The 15,334-nt window shown below is 39.5% G+C and overlaps 1 protein-coding gene across 1 annotated transcript in view; it reads left to right on the forward strand.

Annotated features, from left to right (window-relative positions):
• Positions 1–7,034: 7,034 nt before the first annotated feature.
• pcxb (pyruvate carboxylase b) overlaps positions 7,035–15,334 on the forward strand; it is a 344,298-nt gene continuing 335,998 nt past the window's right edge. Inside the window, 1 exon segment of the mRNA XM_034224887.1 lies at positions 7,035–7,465. Within this exon segment, the coding sequence (XP_034080778.1) occupies positions 7,464–7,465 (2 nt within the window). The 5' untranslated portion in view covers positions 7,035–7,463.

Genomic DNA, 15,334 nt, shown 5'->3' on the forward strand with positions numbered 1-15,334 from the left:
CACAATCATCAGCCACAGACATCAACATATTATTTGCACCCCGATTACTCTCAACCGCTGTCATCCTTACACCAGCATAACTACTCTCGGCGCTCTCGCAAACTTCCCTATCTTTTCAGGCGGAGCCGAGGACCACAACATTCCAATAAATACGGTTTAATCAGTTAAAAGATACTAGCTCAATAATTAGTATGAATTATGTGCAAATATGTAATGTCAACTGTACTGTGCAATCACGCTAATAAAGTGCAATATTACCCGGCCTGAAGCCGTCAGTCCATAGTGAGTTACCTTCGTCACACTACCTCTGGAACAAGCTCAACTAGTTATTATAAATATATTTATTCTTCACTGTCGGGTCACTCATTACTGAATCAGTGAGCTGCATGAGATACTGACAGGCTGTCAGGAGAGAGAGGGAGAGAGGAAAAGAGAGCGCTTCTGCTAATTTCTCCCGTGTTATTCTCCAAAGTAAATGTAAACTTGAATAATGTACATCATTTGAATGTAATAATTAAGTTGATTGTTGTTTGTGGAAGCTCCAGTGAATGAGCCCCATTAACTGAGTTTAAACATCACTTTAAATGGAAGATTTAAAGTGATGTTTAAATCTTTCATTTAGGCCCCGCCCACTCGATCGGATCGGCGATCGGTATCGGCCAATACTGATTCCGGCGATCGGCCCCGAAATTGGCGATCGGAGCATCCCTAGTTTCTGATGTCGCTCTCTCTGACCATTACTGTATCTCCTTTGAGATGTCTGTCACTGATGTGATCCACACTAGGTCAGATGTAACTTTGAGAAGGTATATAAATGAAAATACCTGTACATCATTTATCCAAGCCTTTTTAGCCGCGCCGGCTCTCACACCAAACCCTGTTAGTAATCTGGTGGATACATTTAACGCAAAACTGACGAATATCATTGACGCCATTGCGCCCGTGAAAGTTAAACAAATCTTTGGAAAAGAGAAAGCACCATGGAGAAATTCGCCATCAGTGAAACTTAAAAAAACAGAATGCCGGAAAGCTGAACGCAGATGGCGGAAAACAAAACTCAAGATACATCATGATATTTACCAAGAAAAACTATTCACCTACGGTCTTGAACTGAAGAAAGCTAGACAATCACTTTTCTCTGATCTTATCAACAAAAATATGAATAACTCTCGTTTATTATTTTCCACTATTGATAGGTTAACTAACCCCAGAATGGAAATAGCCCCTGAACAAATCTCCACTCAGAAATGTAATGAGTTTGCTTTATTCTTCACAGAAAAGATCTTAAAGATCAGGCAAGATATCAATTCCTCAATTCCGAGTCTTGACCCTATGTTCCCATTACAAGGACAAATAATTAATGAAGCAAACATGTCAGAGTTTGTTCCAGTCAACCATAAAACACTTTATATTCCATCTAAAAACAACTACATGTAGTCTTGATAGTCTTCCGACAAACTTCTTTAAAAATGTCTATTGCTATATTGCCTCAGATGTACTGCAGATTGTGAACATGTCGCTCCATTCAGGTGACTTCCCTAAGGGCTTGAAAACTGCAGTTATTAAGCCACTGCTAAAAAAGAACACCCTCGATACACTGACAATCAGTAATTACAGGCCAATTTCAAATTTACCATTTTTAAGCAAAATAATTGAAAAGGTTGTCTACCTTCAACTTAACAGTTTTTTGACCTCCAATAACATTTTAGACACCTTCCAATCTGGTTTTAGGTCTCGTCATAGCACAGAGACGGTTTTATTAAAGATTTTAAATGACATTCATTGTAATACCGACTGTGGGAAATCCACAGTTTTAGTTCTATTAGACCTCAGTGCGGCGTTTGACACCGTAGACCACAACATTTGAATAGAAAGACCAGAGAAATGGGTGGGTCTGTCTGGCACTGTCCTAAAATGGTTTACATCCTATGTTGAAAACCGAGAGTATTTTGTTTCAATTGGTACATCGGACAGAACCAAAATGACTTGTGGAGTTCCCTAGGGGTCGATCCTCGGGCCCCTTCTATTACATTTGTACATGCTGCCACTTGCTCAAATAATTAGAAATAACAACATTTCTTATCATAATTACGCGGATGACACCCAAATCTACATATCACTTTCCATAGATGAATACGGTCCTACTGATTTATTGATCACATGTCTAAAACAAATACATGACTGGATGTGCCGTAATTTCTTACAGCTCAACACACAAAAAAACAAAGTAATTGTTTTTGGAACCAAAGAAGAAATAATTAAAGTTTCTGCACACCTGGAATCACTATTTCTCGAACTGAAAAGTCAAGCAAGAAACTTAGGTATAATTTTAGACTCTGACCTCAATTTTAACAGCCACATCAGGGCAATCAACAGATCAGCCTACTACCATCTAAAAAATATCTCGCGTATTAAAGACCGTATGTCCAAGCAAGACCTTGAAAAACTTGTCCATGCATTTGTTTTTAGCAAGCTTGACTACTGCAACAGCATCTTCACAGGCCTCACAAAAAAATCACTCCGTAAACTCCAACTAATTCAAAATGCTGCTGCCAGAATCTTAACCCGGACAAAGAAAACAGATCACATCACTCCAGTGCTGAGATCGCTGCATTGGCTTCCAGTTAGTGAGATAATTGATTTTAAGATTTTAATGCACACATATAAAGCACTAAACGGGCTAGGACCCAAATATAACAAGGACCTCCTTCAGTGGTACGAACCCAGCAGACCCCTTAGGTCTTCAGGCGCAGGCCAGCTCACTGTTCCATTTGTGAGATCAAAGCGTGGGAAAGCAGCCTTCTGCATCTATGCTCCTAATGCATGGAACAAACTCCCAGAACATCTGAGAATAGCTAGCACTTTAGAATCATTTAAATCAGGTCTAAAAACATTTCTTTTTAATATGGCTTTTCAAATTTAAATGTTCTAATTTTCGAACTGTTAAACATGGTTTTCTTTCTTTTAATTAATTATTTTGTGTGTTTTGTATTTCTTCTCAATGTATTGTGTTTGCTCTGTTTGATCCTGTAAAGCACTTTGAATTACATTACTGTATGAATTGTGCTATACAAATAAATTGCCTTGCCTTGCCTTGCCTTGAACACACACACACAGCTAGCACAGCCATTTGAAAACACACAGCTTGTTGAAAGGTTTTTCATATAACACCATAATGGGCTAATATTGACCCTGGTAGACCATCTCCTCTCTTACAGCTGTCTGAGCCCAGAATCTACCTGTTGATGGTTAACTACTGTGTGTTTTTGTGACTGTGTGCTGCAGGATGCCAGGAAAAGAAGCAGTCAGTGAAAGTAGGACTGCTGAATTCAAATTGGGGTTCATCTAAAATTCGGCATATAAACAAAAATGCATTTAAGCATTATTTGTAAGGACCGAAACAAACAAGGAATATCCAAAATATACCATCTTGTCCAACGTTATTTAGCTAATGCTTATGTATAGAATCTTTAAACTGACTTTCTTCTCTGCTACATTTACCTGTAATGAAACTTCAGTCATACTTGTCTATCCGGTGGCTCCAGTGCATTTCTCCAGGCGGTGTGTCATCTTTCTTTGTTCCCGTATCTCCACGAGTGTTACTGCCACTGAGAGTGATAACAATACTGTATGTGTGTAAGTCTGATTGTTAATATGTATATAAAAAGCCACATGTCCTTTATAGGATTATTTTCTTTAAAGTAAAGCCTGAGCAAGCAGATCCATGTGTATGTCTTCAAACGTTTAATGAATCTGTGTGTTTTTATGAGCATTGTGTGTTAACCGTATTTGTGTGTGTGTCTGATAAAAGTTACATCAGCCTTCAAACGGTTCCTCCTTCTGTCAAAAGTCCACCATGTCAGGCACAGTTTGTTTGCCCTCTTTTTCTCTCCGACGTTGATTTGTTTTTCAGGTTCTTTATTAACACTTCTCACTTCTGTTATATAGAGAATGAGTCTACACAATAAGTGACTATCCTCTTAAATATAGAGCAATATCTTAGTAAACAGTCCTAAATTAGGAATGGGGAACGAGTTGGGCGTAGTTTTGGAGTACAGGTTGTTCAGGATTCTCATACTTTGATTGGAAAGTTCAGAGGAGGAGGACATCAGAGGGGGAGTGGCGATCAGTCCTGAATGTTGGCTTTTTTTCAGAGAGGGAGCGAGGACAAACGCGTATATAAAGGGGGAGAGGGAGATCAGACCAATGCGGTGAGGGAAGGGGGGACTGGGCAGAGAATAAACAGAGGAGGCACTGAGCATTCCCCCTTTCACAGTGAGCAGCTCTTTGCCAGTCCACTGAGCACAACCCATCCCCACTTTCTCTCTTCTGCTGCCTTTCCCTTTTTTTTCTAGAGTTGTACAAGTAAAAACAAGTTTTCACTGATGTGACAATTGTATTACACTTAAAACGACAACACTTTTACCCTCATAAACAGAAGTTAAAAGATATTGTTCAGCTTTCTGTCCCCAGAGTCAGAACTAAACATGGTAAAGCAGCGTTCAGTTATTATGCTCCAAATATCTGGAACAAACTCCCAGAAACCTGCAGGTCCGCTGCAACTCTAACTACTTTTAAATCCAGGCTGAAGACTTTTCTTTTTGTCGCTGCTTTTAATTGAACTATTCATATCTTAGACTGCACTGTAACTTTGATCCATGTACTTTTTTCTTTTAATGTTTAATTGACTGCACTGTAACTTTTATCCATGTATTTTTTCTTTTAATGTTTATTTTATTATCTTTTCTTTTTAATGACTGATTTTAAATGCCATTTTCTTAATCTCTTTCATTTTTTGTAAAGCACTTTGAATTGCCTTGTGTTGAAAAGTGCTATATAAATAAACTTGCCTTGCCTTGCCATGTGTAAATCAGAAATAGCTAAAATAGCCACAACTAAAAGACAATGATGTTTTACTTAAAGTTTTATTCAATGTACGCCTGCTGCTGACACTTGATATCTTGTGTTTGTTAAAGCATCTGCATAAGATTAAAGGGCTTAGTACTTAATACCCGTTGCACACATTGAAGCATACTTTGGTATTGTGTCTTCAGGTGACTTATTTGCACACCAGGTCAGGTAACATTTATCATGTTGTTTTATTTTAAGGTCTCCTATTATGCAAAATCCACTTTTTCATGTCTTCTAAACATGTGTCCCCTCTGTAAAGAGATTCTGAACGTTTCAAGAAAAAAGATTCGCTCACCTTTAATCCTGATCCATTTATATAAAACCTGTCTGAAAATGAGCTGATCACATTTTGGAGTGTCACCTTATTTTCATCTGTAACAGACAGAGAATCAGCACTTTTGAAACAGGGCTGAAACAGAGGGGTTTATGGCATGCTACACATCATGATCTGTTTGGTATTTCGAGCCAATTACTTCAGAGACATGTTTTGTATATATCTGAGACCTATAATATATTGATGAAAAACAGTATAATAGGGGACCTTTAAGATGTCTTGTTTTAATCACCATTAAAAAGTAACAGAAACAGGTAACAAAACGAAATAACTACACAACAAAGGAGGGTCATGTAAGCTTTGTTTACCGGTCCCTCTTGGGTTGAAAAGTCACCTGGAGGGTATATGTTGACTCTTACACTAAGTAAGTACACAAAATGAAGACATGATTAATATTAACAGCCTGTTGGAAGGGGAAGGAGCCCCATAAAAATACTTCTGAGTTCGTTGCAATGTGACCTATACAGCAGCACTGGTGATGTGATTCTGGCACGCTGTGGTTGGCCCACTTGGCAAGGTGTAATAACAGCAAAGTTCAATCTAAAGGGCACTTCAACCAGGGCCGTCCCTGGCCAACATGAGGCCCCACGCAAAGTTATATGATGAGGCCCTCTGTTTTGCGAGCGTCGGCGGTGTGATTGTGTCTGCGTGTGTTTCTGGACTTCTGCCAAAACGCCACAAGTAAACGTAGATACTGTGCAAAAAATACAACTACACAACACTACAAATCTTGAAAAAGTACTGATGACTTCCAGCTAAGGGGCTGTGCACATTTCTTCCAGGCATAACTGCCCATTTTCATTGAAATATCACAACAACAACAATATGTAATAGAGTGCATTTCCTCTTTCAATTAGGGTGAAGTGCTTGTCTTTTGCAGGGTGTGGTGTCCTCACAGTTTTCTCTCTGTGTTGCATGGCTCCTGATAAAAGCATAGAAGTCTATTGTCCACTTTACAAGACACAAAGAACCATTTTATGAGGCTGTAATCAAAACCTGTCATTTTCAGCGGTTTCCAGCACCCCAGATCTTTTTTATTTCTCTCAAACTTTTTACTTCAATTTAAACATATGGAAATGCCTACATTTAACCATCATAATTATTTATTGTAAAATGTCCTTCTTGTGTTAAACTGCATGCCTGTGTGTTTCCAAACGGAACACACCGTCTATTTCCCTATAATTAGTAGGAAATTACAGCAGACATTTTGAAATGTCATAACAGGAAAAATACACATGCAACTTAAAATAATAAAAGTGTCTTAGTCCGAAAGACCTGCAAAAACTGAGCGGAAAATGTGATTTATGTTAATATGACCTATCTGTTTGCAAACCTTTCTTTCCTATTTACACATACACATATGGAACAACATTAGCATTAATTCAGCCTCACCTGAGAATTGTAGGTCTACTATTCACACTGTGAATATATTATGTATAAACATACATTTATGACTGTGGCAGCTTTGGTTTCAGGGTCCTGCTGTTGTGCATGCTGGCTCAGGCTCACTGTCACACTTACTGGGAACCTCAACATCACAGAGCTATAAGGTATCGGTAACACCTGTGTCATATTACTAACAGTTCCAGAAATGTATTGATTGGAGTCCTATAACATTATACTCCGTGTGGAAAGTAACTTTGTACATTTAACCTACCTTCCATTATTACACTGTTAAATGCTGCTGCTAGTTGCGTGCTAACATGTCCTTCTCTGTGATTGGTGGTCGAGAGCAGAGGGGGCGTGACCGGTTGCGTCACATCAAAGAGAGGGGTGACAGAGGGAGAGAGATTAACAGGGAGCATGAGGCAGGCGCAGTAGCAGACTCCTATATCCGAGAGAAGGAGACAGACGGTGCCAGCTGCTAGCTAATTTAGCTCTAGTAGACAGTTAGCAACTAGCTTCAGAGTCCTAGCGCCTTAACTACATATGAGGCACTGAGCAAGAGTGTGCTTGCGTGTGTGTGTGGCTGCGCGTGTGTCTACTCGCCCCGCTCGGCTGTCCTAAGTCACTCCGTGTGTGTAGCCTACCTGTGTGTGTGTGTGTGTATATAAAAACTCCCCTATCTTCCTTTTCCGATCAGCAGCGTGTCTGTTGTGAGGTTAGCACGCAGGGAAGCAACACATAAACACACTCTGATACTCGACTGTTTACATTCGGTGTCCGGTTACTTGCCAGCGGGATTCCCGGCTTTTACTGTCAACGACACAGCACCTACATGTGAGTACTCTGTGTGTGTGTGTGTGTGTGTGTGTGTGGCTGTCATTGAGTGCAATTGACCTAAACACAAGCCATGCCCCTCTCGAGTGTGCACTTGCTTCTTGCTGTCAACGTGGTAAAGGTGTTGCAACTCCTAGAACAGTTCCAGCAGAAATAAATTAACCTGTCTACTTGAACCAAACTGTTTGCATTGAAAAGCTGTTCAAAAAGTGCCTTGTCAACTTCGCTGGCTTTACTTTTAAGCTGAAATGTAGGCTGACTACTTTAAATACTTGCAGCAGTAGTTAGCAAAGTGACTCAAAAGTTGTTGCAGGAGTTTTTTTTAAATGTAGTTTTGTATTAGCATGATGTTTTATCACAGGTTCTCCACTGATACTGCCACACCTACATAACACATTGAGGTCCCAGAATAAAAAAAAAAGTAGAAGGGCACTGCAATGTGGACTACAATTCCCCTGTATACAAAGGGATAAATATCTGTTTACAGGTTACAACTTGTATATTGCACAACATGCCTATTTCCTTTCAAGCTGCACACAAAATAAGCTTGTAAAGTTGTTGTGTGTGTGTGTTGGCCTGATTTTCCCACTGGTTCTCTGTGTTGCAGAAATCTGGTCTTTGCTCTTTGACCTTTGAACTCATGCATGTGTGTCAGATTCATTTGGTTGTACAGTTTGTTCATCCTCAAAGCAAACTTTACTCTGGTATGCAGAACAGCTGTCCAATCCCAGAGCTCAGGGACAGGCAGTGGGTAGCGATCACAAGTTATTTTCACAAGCCATAATAAGCAATACTTGCAGTAAATCTTGGAGCAGGATCATGAACACTCAGGCAGGAAAAGGCTCTACTTTTTGTGACTTTAATGGCCTTGTGTATTGATGGACATGTGCCATTCACCTTGACATATTAAGACTTGTTGCAATAGTGCTAATGTAACAGACTGAAAGGCTAAAGGTAGCGGAGACACATCCACCATAGTTTTATGACAACGATTCAGAGGTTTCGCTTCTCCCTTTTTCTGGATGACATTTATAGTTTTGCAATCATGAAGGTCTTGAGTTCTTTGTGTAGCGACAGGGCAGACAGTAGTAGTTGAGCTGTTGTGATGGCAAAATAAACAATAAGATGATAGAAGTCCTCACCCAAGGCCGTTTCCATGATTGAAAATGAATGCATGTTTTTTCGAATCTGGATCCTTCACAATATTTATTGGGTTCTCCCTTGGCCCATGCTTCACATTTCCGCGTGCTGGAAAGGTACTTTTTCAATATTTTTCGTGTGACTAGCATCAGTATTTTGTATCTGTGGTGCACTGACACGTTGAGTTTATATCTGGTAGAATGCATGGTTCATACCTGCCAACCCTACCGATTTGGGCGGTAGTCTACCGCTTTTGATTTAGCTGGCTTTCCCTACCGATTTTCAATCTTCCCAAACTATAACAAATCAAAATGACACTCCATAGACACTGGACTCGACTTTTGGCGGACAACGATGGTGTCCTCCTGCCCCTTGAATCTTGTTACAAAAACCACTTTGTATGCCTTTTAGTTGTAATCAAATCAAGAGGCTTAGTGTTTGGGGAAGGGTGCAGACATTAGACATTATTTAAGTGTTTTGCATCAAAATGTGGTACAGCCTTAGCTCTCGCCGCAAATATTTTGCCTCCAATGTCTAGACTTAAAAATCTGTCTCACTGCATCTGTGGTCAACGTTTTCGGGTGTAGCACGTTAGCGTAGCTTTTTGAAAAAAGTTTTAGCCTTTTTCATGTCTGAGAACATTATTTTACACCTCATGCTAATGGATAATTGCCCCAAATTAGACAATATGTTTTGAAAATACAATAAATTGAAAAGGCCGCACTTGTATTTTACTATTCCCTCATGCAGACTTTACTCACCCCCTCAGCATTAACTGTCCCCTCAGGGCTGTCAGCTAATTGGGGTCCTGACCTGTTGTTAGGGTTACCACGAAATGCTTCCTGGGAAACACTGGACATTGTCTTTCTCATACTGCCATGGCACCATCCTACAAATATCTATGATGACAGGTGTAAGAGTTAGAGATGCGGCTAGTACACAGGAAGTCAGGGTGAGAATGCTCAATTCATCTATTAAACCGTGGCTCCTCTACTCCATCATATAAAAATATTCCTGTCAAATGGTATTCCAGTGTTTTTCAACCCTGTTAAGACCTGCCTGGCTGTCACATGTCAACAGGAAATGCATCAGATTAAGGAAGTGCTATTCCACCGGGCCTCACAGCACTGACTGCTGGTGATCATGATAATGTAGTTATAGTTCATGAGATTAATCCCACTGCGATTAGCGTGTGTTCAGCACAATCATGAATGTCAAGCATGTTAAGCTGCTATTCCCTCAAGGTATTGGGAGGTCAAAGACGGTCTAGTAAAGGAGAGCACTAGGTCACTCCAGTGGCTCTCATGCCATTAGCAGCCCCTTGCTTACATACCTGTAATTACATTTTTTAAAATAGCATTTATACACAAGACCCCTTCTAGTAAGCGTTATAAAAAGAGCAGGAAAGTAAATCCAAAGCAAACATTCTGTGTAAAAATAAAAAAAGCATCATAAAATAATGACATTTAAGTTCATCTCAAAACAGTCGTTAAAAAAGCCAAGAGAACACGAATGAAAACAAGCTAACATTGAATAGAACTGTTATAAAATTGCAGTGTATGATATGAAGTATCTACTAGTTCTGCTATGCTTTCTACAGAGAACAAAAGGCTTAGGGTTTCATAGGATATTGACCTCTCATTTTTTCCACAGTTCTTTGGCCAAGAACATTCTCTTTACAAAATAACGTTTTTGTAGTAAAGTATCTATGGTTAGGTCACAAAAGCTGAACAAATGTATAGAGAAAAAGATCATTTCAAATACGTTCCTTGATTCTATGAAACTATGCTGCAGCACAGTGTAAAAAGGGGTCTAAGGCGGCAATTATTTAAGAAATGTGAAAGTAATGTAGTGTTTTTCTAACATATTCTATCCTAGCGGAACCTCCAACAGCAGCAGCAGCAGGAGGTAGCATCATGTTGACACAGCTGTAAAGAGCCTGAGTGAAAGTGAAGAGCGAAATGCACTTTAATTTGGCTCGAACAATCCTGTCCATGCACCACAAATCTAGTTGTATGTTTGTTGACATTACCACGTTCCACTGGGTTAATCTATTTATGTTGATAAAGTTTAATTGCCTTTTGAATAGTTCATTTAAGCATACTTAGTACGGTATTAATGTCCGTCTCAAGAGTGCTTCTTGTTGATGTGTTTTCTGGCAGAGATTCCCAGTGTGGTTCTGAATTCAAAACCATGATTACAAGCTCAACATTTGGCCTTTATGCCCACTTTTTAGTCCAGTCACAGGCTTTTGTTTTGTCTGCACTAACACCGTGCGTGACCTTGTTCCTGCTGTCTGAGCTTGTGCTACTTTTAGTTTTTGGGACCTTATTACACCTCATCCTTAATGGATCCTCACTGTTCTGACACTGACATTTCCACGACACTGACATTTCCACGACACTGACATTTCCACGACACTGAAAAATGCAATCCGGTAGAGTTCAGTCTGCGCGATTGTGGATTTTCTTTGTGATTCCACACTTTGTGTTGAAAGGTTTTTTTGAACCTATAAAATAATTTAGGCTGAGCTATCGAAAAATGTGCACGAACAACAATGTTCTGGATTTCAAGCCATTTGGTGAAATATTTTACGTCTTGCAAGAAAAGCGATTTCTATTTATAGTGATATATTTTCTCTCGCAGCCTTAGTTTCTCAAGTTATAGAATGTCATATTTTCCCATTATTTATTACAAGGACAGGAAGCACATTGTTTTCCTACCCATGTAATAAATAATGCCACAACATAGAAGACGCTACCTCGATGAAAGTAAATATATTAAACTCAGATCCTTGGCAGTCAGGTGTGTTAGTTTTTTGTGCCCTAAACACACATTTCAGTTCACTACTCATTCTTAACTAACAGAGATAGTGTCTTCTCATGGTCGTCTTTAAAGGTGAACTCGCATATCAATGCTTCTCCCAGTTAAGAGAACTCTGAATGATTAAATGTTTAAGGGTGATAACCTAAATCCACAGTTGTTTGTTGTAAGTATTCGCCCCACGATCCGCCAATTAGGGTAAAGTCGATGCAAGTTCTGTGTTTGTGGGTTACGATGCGTCAAACCAGGACTGAACTTTGATCTCTGAGAAGTTAATGTATGAACCAGTAACCTCCTCTGTTCTTTCAAGCTGCCCAACAAACACAGTTTATTACCTCTGACCTTTAAGTTTATACAGAGGATTGTGTGATGTATGCATTGGCAGTGCGTGTGTGCTGTGATTTAGCCGTGCTCTCGGACACATGTACCCTGAAGGCTGGGAACACATTATTTAGAAACTTTGCTGTGAGGACAGAGTGCTAACTATTATTTGTGGGAGAGAATGAACATTTGGCTTCAAACCTCCACATTCCATTTAGGCTTTCAGCTATAATTTAATCCAGTGCTTGGTTTGTGTTTCAGCAGTTTTGAAACTGATGTTAGGACTCAGATTGAGATAGGAAAGAGGCTGCAAAGAACATTTGTATTAAACAATGTTGTAGTGTTGTGCCTGTATCGAAGACTTGGGTTGTTGCAAATACCAAATAGTTGAGAAACAGCCCTACAATGCACAGATAGGAATGTCATTTAAATGTGGCTTTACGACAAACATGTGGTGTCTTATGATGACTCTTTTCCTTCTGACAACAAAGCTTTTGACATATTGTCTCCCTTCTTTATCTCTCAACTTAATAGAATCTTTAAAGTTTGCAACAAAAAGGGGATGCAACTTTTCAGCCTGCAGACTGAATCCTGTGGAACTAAATGTTGTTTCTGGTTTGAATTATTTCAGTCTCCTGTGAAGTTGAGGGAGCTGTGGTGCTCCCAGCAACTTAACTCTTAAAAAAATAGATTTGTATTATCTTCTGAAACTCAATGGCTTGAGAGTTGTTCATATCTGAAAAAGGAAAACACACAATCTCCCTTTTATCCTCAAATAAAGACAAAGGTCACATTCTTTGAAAAGACTGTAAAAGGATCAATATAAGCTTTTATCTAAATGTTCCAGCTTAATCATATCTCATAAGGTTAGGATAAGGCTACATGTGTTCATGATTGTGTCCCTTTTTTGTAAGAAATAGTTTATGGTAATCTTAAAGTAGTCCTCATTATAAAAATCACGTGCTTTACAATGAGCTAAACTAAAGTATTCATCTGAAATATGATAAAACAGCTCATTAAAAGCATGAAAGCATGATTGTGGCCAAATGAATAGTAATCTGCATTAATAAGTATAGCTCAGAGAATCTTGGGACATTACCATCCCTACCAGAGTCATTGATTTATTACCAAGCTGTCAATGTGTCTGGTGTCCCTCTTTCTCCTTCTTTTGTGGATTCAATCCAGTTTGATTGTATGTATTGTAAGTCTGGGATCACATGAGTATTATGACCTTTAACCTTTTCTGACTTAGTTTACAAGCCACTGATCCAATGTAATCCATCTGAAAGAGATTTCCTTTGTTTGAGTCAAAGTAAAGTTATTTGTATGACTTGGATGTTCTGTCACTGTTGATAGAAGTAACCCCCCCTGCTTTCCCTCTAACAACACAGTATATTAATGCTGTCCATGTATCTATCAACTTAACAAAAGAAGGACACCCTTTGAAAAAGCACCTTATTGGTTGTTTGTGAACTTGTGCACATTTCTTGTGCCAAACTACCACTTCTGCCCAGCTCTTTCATTTTCATTTAGATATACTGAACACATTTTATAGTATATTTAACATAATCGTATTGTTATTTTCCTGCAAACAGCTTTCCTTTTCATTAAGAAATATTCTGCTTATATATTTTCACATTTGCATTACAGTTTTCTTCTATACAGCTTTTATTTTTATTCAGATATCAATTCATCTTTTAACATTTTATTACATTCTACATTAAGTTTTCTACTCGCTTACCTTTTTGTGTATTTCCAAATACTATGTTTATGATAGAACATGTCTTGTATTTCCAAACCTTTTTGGCAATGAACCAGATTAGATCTTGTTTATGTGGAGGAACCTATATTTACTGTATATATGTAGGATGAAAGGACGTTGATAGATAGAGTATCAGCCTAGCACTACATGATGAAGCTACTGCAGTTGGGCTGTAGTCAGTAACGCGGCTGATAAAGTAGATTTCATTGGCAGTCATTCATTACTATCACTTCTACTGACGACAAGTTGTGCATGTGTATGATAACATAGATTCAGTCAGAGCCACATGTTCCATTCTTATTGCATTTCTACTCAAGTATTATTGAATTTGAAGATGCTGTGACGTGATCATCTGAACACACTGAGCTGTGAGTGGAATTTGGTCTTGTTTTTCCCATAGTTGTCCCAATTAGAAGAAGAAGAATTGGGAGGGATGAAACCCTCTTTAATGGTCACACATGCAGAGCACACACAGTGACATGTGGCCTCTGCATTTAACCTATCCTAGTACCAGGAGTCTAGTACAAGGAGGCTGGGTTTAGAAAATTAACATTCAAATCAATCTTTATTCATCCCATATTGATACAGGACCAAGACCACCAAGCTCAGGGATAGGGTGTGTGTAGTGTAGACACTTACCTACAGTGGGGCAAAAAAGTATTTAGTCAGCCACCAATTGTGCAAGTTCTCCCACTTAAAAAGATGAGAGGCCTGTAATTTTCATCCTAGGTATACCTCAACTATGAGAGACAACATGAGAAAAGAAATCCAGAAAATCACATTGTCTGATTTTTAAAGAATTTATTTGCAAATGATGGTGGAAAATAAGTATTTGGTCAATAACAAAAGTTAATCTCAATACTTTGTTATATACCCTTTGTTGGCAATGACAGAGGTCAAACGTTTTCTGTAAGTCTTCACAAGGTGTTCACACACTGTTGCTGGTATTTTGGCCCATTCCTCCATGCAGATCTCCTCTAGAGCAGTGATGTTTTGGGGCTGTCGCTGGGCAACACGGACTTTCAACTCCCTCCAAAGATTTTCTATGGGGTTGAGATCTGGAGACTGGCTAGGCCACTCCAGGACCTTGAAATGTTTCTTACGAAGCCACTCCTTCGTTGCCCGGGCGGTGTGTTTGGGATCATTGTCATGCTGAAAGACCCAGCCACGTTTCATCTTCAATGCCCTTGCTGATGGAAGGAGGTTGTCACTCAAAATCTCACGATACATGGCCCCATTCATTCTTTCCTTTACACGGATCAGTCGTCCTGGTCCCTTTGCAGAAAAACAGCCCCAAAGCATGATGTTTCCACCCCCATGTTTCACAGTAGGTATGGTGTTCTTTGGATGCAACTCAGCATTCTTTCTCCTCCAAACACGTCTAGTTGAGTTTTTACCAAAAAGTTCTATTTTGGTTTCATCTGACCATATGACATTCTCCCAATCCTCTTCTGGATCATCTAAATGCTCTCTAGCAAACTTCAGATGGGCCTGGACATGTAATGGCTTAAGCAGGGGGACACGTCTGGCACTGCAGGATTTGAGTCCCTGGCGGCGTAGTGTGTTACTGATGGTAGCCTTTGTTACTTTGGTCCCAGCTCTCTGCAGGTCATTGACTAGGTCCCCCCGTGTGGTTCTGGGATTTTTGCTCACCGTTCTTGTGATCATTTTGACCCCACGGGGTGAGATCTTGCGTGGAGCCCCAGATCGAGGGAGATTATCAGTGGTCTTGTATGTCTTCCATTTTCTAATAATTGCTCCCACAGTTGATTTCTTCACACCAAGCTGCTTACCTATTGCAGACTCAGTCTTCCCAGCCTGGT

This window comes from Gymnodraco acuticeps, unplaced genomic scaffold (genome assembly GCF_902827175.1).
Source record: "Gymnodraco acuticeps unplaced genomic scaffold, fGymAcu1.1, whole genome shotgun sequence".
Lineage (NCBI taxonomy): Eukaryota > Metazoa > Chordata > Actinopteri > Perciformes > Bathydraconidae > Gymnodraco > Gymnodraco acuticeps.